This window comes from Piliocolobus tephrosceles, unplaced genomic scaffold (assembly GCF_002776525.5).
Source record: "Piliocolobus tephrosceles isolate RC106 unplaced genomic scaffold, ASM277652v3 unscaffolded_22030, whole genome shotgun sequence".
NCBI classification, from domain to species: Eukaryota; Metazoa; Chordata; class Mammalia; order Primates; family Cercopithecidae; genus Piliocolobus; species Piliocolobus tephrosceles.
The window spans coordinates 1-6,269 of record NW_022304345.1 but is presented as its reverse complement, the minus strand read 5'-3'; the positions used below and the strand labels follow the sequence as shown (position 1 = coordinate 6,269).

Genomic DNA, 6,269 nt, shown 5'->3' with positions numbered 1-6,269 from the left:
CTGCTGGGCAAAGTCACCATCGCACAGGGTGGTGTTCTGCCCAACATTCAGGCCGTGCTGCTGCCAAAGAAAACTGAGAGCCACCACAAGACTAAGTAAAGACCGAGTTGAAAAGCGCATAGAAACAAAGGCTCTTTTCAGAGCCACTTTAATAATCATAAAAAGATGACACGAGTCCGTTTTCAGCTGCTTCACCACTCGACAACACACTCATAGCGTTTCGGTTTTAATTTTTAACCTCTGTGTACGTTGCCAGAATTAAGAAAAAAAATTTTTAAGTCCTTAATGTAGATAATAACAAGGTACTTTTGCTAACACCTATTTTCGGGGGTTTTGCCTTGGTGGCCAGGTTGGTCTCGGACTCATGACCTCAGGTAATGCACCCGCCTAGGCCTCCCAAAGTGCTGGGATTAACAGGCGTGAGCCACTGCCAGGCCAGTTTGTAGTATCTTAAAGGCATTTTACTGGGACACAACTTCGACAAAAAGCAGCATCTTACTGGGAGTTACATAGTAGATACTGGTGGGATTTTATTTATGATTCTGGGAAACTGGGCTGTAAGGAATGTAGTATAGTATTCAGTTTTTAATATGCTTACTAGGAAAAATACATGGATTGCTACTAGACATATTTCTCTACAGTTTCATAGTCTCTAGATTGAAACAGGGTAGAGTCCTCAGCCCTATTTCCTGGCCTCTAGGAAAGGAGCTACTCAATGGGTATATTTAAACAAAAACATGCAGTTTTATGTTTACCAATGTATACATTTGTCATGTTTTATTTTGTTTTCTATTTTTAATTTTTGCACTTACAAGAGTTTGGAATAAAAAAGAAAATTAGCCTTAGAAGCCTTCCAATTAAGGGTCTTTCAAACATACACATATTCTGTAGTGACCCAATAATTACATGTACATATGTTAGGGTACTGCTGAAATAACACGTTAAAAAATAATAGTTAACTTCATTGTATGTGCTCTGATATTTTTCTGTTTAATTTTGTATGTAATTAACCTTTTCGTTCCTGAGTGTTATGTTACAAATGTATCCTGTAAACACTGTTACAATTAGTAAGTGAGTTAAATACTTAGTAACTGCCAGATAAGTAGATAGTCAAACATAGTAGTCCAAGGTGGTGATGACTGATAGTAAGGATGGTTCTGAATACTTATTGATTCCAAGAGCACTAATGGGTGAATACCTACACTCGGAAAAAATATCTCTTCTGAGAAAAGCCAAAGGCTATTTTGAGAATAGTGAGGTCAGTTCCTCATGTTATCTTTTCTTTTTTTTTTTTTTAAGACAGGGTCTCGCTTTGTCACCCAGGCTGGAGGACAGTGATACGATCTCGGTTCATTGCAACCTTCGACTTCTGGGCACAAGCGATTCTCCCACCGCAGCCTCCTGAGTATCTGGGACTACAGGCGCACACCACCATGCCCGGCTAGTTTTTTTTATTTTTTGGAGAGATGGGGTTTCGCCACATTGCCCAGGCTGATTTCCAACTCCTGGACTCAAGCGATCCATCCGCCCCGGCCTCCCAAAGTGCTTGGATTACAGGCATGAGCCACCGTGCCCGGCCTGTTGTCCATATTTCTGTATGGGCATGTCAAGGTCCTTTTATTTTGGGCCTTGAAAAGGATTGTTATGCCACTTATGAGTTTTGCCATCTCAGGAAATTCAGACACAAGAATTACGTCCTTTTTTAAATTTATTTTTTGTTTGTTTGTTTTGCGTTTTTGAGATGGAGTCTCCCTATGTCGCCCAGGCTGGACTGCAGTGGCGCGATCTCGGCTCACAGCAACCTCCACCTCCCGAGTTCAAGCGATTCTCTTGCCTCAGCCTCCCGATAGCTGGGACTACAGGCACATGCCACCACACCTGGCTAAATGTTTTGTGTTTTTAGTAAAGACGGGGTTTTACCATGTTGGTCAGGCTGGTCATGACCTCCTGACAAACGAGCTTAGTTGGATGGTTCAGACTACTGTAATTCAGTGCATGGAGTGTTTTGAAAAGACATAGAGTATTCATTTCCACATAACTAGAACTACTCAGTGTCCCCTGAATAAATAATTCCTCATGTAATCATAACTGGAAATTTAACTGGGAGTATATTGGCTGCATATCTCCAGGAGAGGATGCCCTACCCAGTCGGCAAGAGTATTGATTAGTGAGCCCTTCCTAACTTATTAGTAGCTGTTAGTTTCCTAGCACAGAAAGAAGGAATGCACTACTTACACACTCAACAATACCCATCAGTTTAGCAGTTGGCCCCACTAAGTGTCTGAGAGGCATTGCTTCCCTCCAAAATAGTGCATCTTCCTTCCCAGAAGAAAGCTAATTTCCAACAGGGGAACACTCTATTTTGTTTTGCTTAGGGTGTTGATTCCAATTAAAAATATTAAAGCATTATTTTAATTTGTAAAATATTAATCATAAATTACTTATCATTCTAAATTCCATATATGTGGAAAAATGGTATCATGAACCCACACACAAGAAGATGTGGATGAGCAGATTGTGAATGTTGCAGTAATGATCTTGATATCGAATTTCCAAAAAAGTGTATTAAGAATGTAGCCAATTCTAATAACTGAAGATACATAAATAGCCAACTGAAACAAGATAGGAAGTTAAAACTGCTTTTTAAAACTCAGTGTAAAAATACTATGATCTTTCCACTTACATCCTTCACAAGCTAAGCTGAGGAGAGACAGAGATGATAACACACATACACAAGCCAACTTGCCAGGGAAAGTCTTGAATACTTGTAAGAACGCTAGACAGCTCACAGAAGAAAAGCTATAGAAATCTAGCATTCTAAATACAAGAATGGATGAGGTAAGGGCTTTCATGGCCCACAAGAAGCGATTTCAGCACATCTAGCAAGCTGATGTATCTCTTTCATTTGAGAGTTTCCATGTGGTTATCTTTCCTTACTATTATATAGCCATGCATTCATTCAGTTATCCAACAAATACTGATCAAAAGCTCCTTTACTGGAGATATGCGAGTAAACAAAAGTTCCTCCTCTCACGAGCCCGTATTTTAGAGCACACAGGCAATACATCAGCAAACTATTGTACAGCATATAGTGACAAATTCTAGGGTGAAAAAATTAGGTGGGGATTATACAGATTTTATTTAGTCATACAAAGCCTCAATGAGAAGGTAACATTTGAGTAAGACTCAAGTATTTTATCCTGTGCTCAAAAAAGTTATCACAGGATTCCCTACAAGGCAGTCTTAATTTTGGATACTCCTGACAGTTCAAAGTTTTAGCCACTGTCAGAAGTCAGATAAAACACTCTCTCACACACATATTTTTACATGGGGCTTCAAAGGGAATTTTCTGGCGGGCTTTCTCCAGAAGACTTTTTTTTTTTTTTTTTTTTTGAGACGGAGTCTCGCTCTGTCGCCCAGGCTGGAGTGCAGTGGCCGGATCTCAGCTCACTGCAAGCTCCGCCTCACGGGTTTACGCCATTCTCCTGCCTCAGCCTCCCGAGCAGCTGGGACTACAGGCGCCCGCCACCTCGCCCAGCTAGTTTTTTGTATTTTTTAGTAGAGACGGGGTTTCACCGTGTTAGCCAGGATAGTCTCGATCTCCTGACCTCGTGATCCGCCCGTCTCGGCCTCCCAAAGTGCTGGGATTACAGGCTTGAGCCACCGCGCCCGGCCTCTCCAGAAGACTTTTAATCCCCAAACCACCTGTCATTAACTACACTTCAGTGGTTTAAACAGGCCCAAAATTCGACTTCAAAATTTCAAAAACAACACTGCTTAGGAAACGGGGGGCGGGGGAGGGGAATGTTTTCACTTTAGCCAGCACGAGCTACATTACCCTGAATTTTTCCAACTTCAATTCAACCTTAGTTTTATTCTTGGCGTGTTGCCAAGAAATATACACACACTACAGTATAGGCTGGCACAAAATTAGAACCACCTTCCGGTCAAAACCGGGCTGCGGAGATGGGCGGGTAACACATGAGGGAACTTTGGCTACACCCAATGATTGCGGAAAGCTCCCGGATTATTAAATGTTAAGATTTACAAAATTAGCATTTTAACAGAGATAGGCTGAGCCTTACAAAACAGATTGTATAACGTCTGGAAATGGACCCTATATGCTATAGGCAAAACAAGTACCAGGAAGAATTTACCAGAGAAACAGATCTTTTCAGCGAGCACGTGGGTGGCTCTGAAAAGAGCCTTTGGGTATGTAATCTGAGTCCTTGAGACTCAAGCCCTCTCGCCGCGGATGCGACGTGCGAGCTGGATATCCTTGGGCATGATAGTCACTCTCTTGGCGTGGATGGCGCATAGGTTGGTGTCCTCAAAGAGCCCCACCAGGTAGGCCTCGCAAGCCTCTTGCAGCGCCATCACCGCCGAGCTCTGAAAGCGCAGGTCGGTCTTAAAGTCCTGCGCGATCTCTCGCACCAGACGCTGAAAAGGCAACTTTCTGATCAGCAGCTCGGTGGACTTCTGGTAGCGGCGGATCTCGCGGAGAGCCACTGTACCAGGCCGGTAGCGATGGGGCTTCTTGACGCCGCCGGTGGCCGGAGCGCTCTTCCGAGCCGCCTTCGTAGCCAGCTGCTTGCGCGGAGCCTTGCCGCCGGTGGACTTGCGAGCAGTCTGCTTGGTACGCGCCATTCCTTCAGAACTAGATTCACTTAAGGAACAAAGAGAAAGCTAACCGCTTATTTATAGTGAGAGTCTGAAGCTGATTGGACAAAAAGTATGCTGAAGGCCTACCCAACAGTAACCGGATTGGCCAAGGACTCACATTTTTGTTGTCCAATTCCTCTGAGAGTCTTAGCAGTTCGCGGCCTCCATATTTTATTTTCTATTTTCGCTTTATACTTGTTCACTATATCAGCGATTTCCAGTGGAAATAAATGAGAGCAATATAAGTAATTTACATTTAGGAGCAACATTAGAACAAAGCAAGAAAAGATTAACTTTTAATATTTTGCTTAATCAAATATGGCCAACATATTTCAGTATGTTATCAAAATTAAAATTGTTAGGTATTTTACACTTTTTGGCACTGAGTTTTCCAAATGCAATGTGTATTTTATATAAAATTCATGCTATGAAATTTCCAATGATCACTCTACAATTGACTAGTGGCTACAATACTGGACAAGACAGCCATATATACACCTCTCCCCTCAATTGTCTATTTTTTGACCACTTAAATTTTTAAAACTTTTGCATTTTTTTAACCAAGAAAAGCTGATTCGCATGTGAGAAATTCAAGGCCTAAAAATGTCAAACAACCTTATGTGAGCTTTTCGCGTTCAGATTAAAGTAATTCCATTACAGCTTAACTTATTTTTCCAATACTCTAGAAACATAATTCATTTTCTCTTAAGTATCTATTCCATTCGTACATCCAGATTTGATTTATTAAATCAGATTAAAAACATCAAGTCAGATATTTTAAAAGTGGTATTTACCATGCTGAATCAAATTAATAGTCATCTCTACACTAAGAAATCAATTTGTGTGGCTGGGGGTGAGAAAGCTCGGGAAATTTTAGTTTCAATGAATTTTCAGAAAATGCTTCGAAGACAACTACCTGGCACCGTAATTAACTGTTCTAATTAATCTAATTAGAAATTATTCTCTCAACTCAATCATTAATGTTCAAGTGCAATCTAATTATTGATTCGAGAGATCTTTCTCAGAAATAAAGAATCCAAGTCGTTGATCTAGATTTATATTAAACGTCGAATGCTCAGTTTGTCATTTACTAAGACCAAGAACGCATTTGGCCCCAAAGCAGTCGTGTTTGCTTCCAACAATCTAAAAATGGTGGAGTGACAGTAAAACCTGACAGTGAATACACAGAGTATACTTGGATATATATATACTTGGATAATGCCAACTTAAGAAAAACCAAATCTTCTTGTGTTAAGCTTAAGATGAAGGAGGTTGAATACTTTTACCGTTATTCCACGCTTTTTAAAAACCTAATGAGATTGTCACTACCTAACCAAGTCACCGAAGACTGATGTACGTTAACCTTTGGAGTGGTTTAGAAGTAGGCAAAGACGAGAAATCATATGAAAAGTAGTGCTCAGTTCTTCCACAAAATTGTAGGTGGCTCTGAAAAGAGCCTTTGGTTCCGTTGGGATTGAGTTGCTGCAAACTAATCCAGCCTTCTACTTGCCCTTCGCCTTGTGGTGGCTCTCGGTCTTCTTTGGTAGTAGCACGGCCTGGATGTTGGGCAGAACACCACCCTGTGCGATGGTGACTTTGCCCAGCAG

The 6,269-nt window shown here is 41.3% G+C and overlaps 1 protein-coding gene across 1 annotated transcript; it reads right to left on the bottom strand.

Moving 5' to 3' along the window:
* Positions 1-3,614: 3,614 nt before the first annotated feature.
* On the bottom strand, positions 3,615-4,894 carry LOC111525974 (histone H3.1). Its single transcript, XM_023191649.1, has one exon. The coding sequence runs from the start codon at positions 4,645-4,647 to the stop codon at positions 4,237-4,239; it is 411 nt and encodes a 136-aa protein (XP_023047417.1). The 5' UTR covers positions 4,648-4,894; the 3' UTR covers positions 3,615-4,236.
* Between the last annotated feature and the right edge of the window lie 1,375 nt (positions 4,895-6,269).

Bases quoted from the DNA above. Each gene is read 5' to 3' on its own strand.
- LOC111525974 (XM_023191649.1), bottom strand. From the start codon at position 4,647: ATGGCGCGTACCAAGCAGACTGCTCGCAAGTCCACCGGCGGCAAGGCT.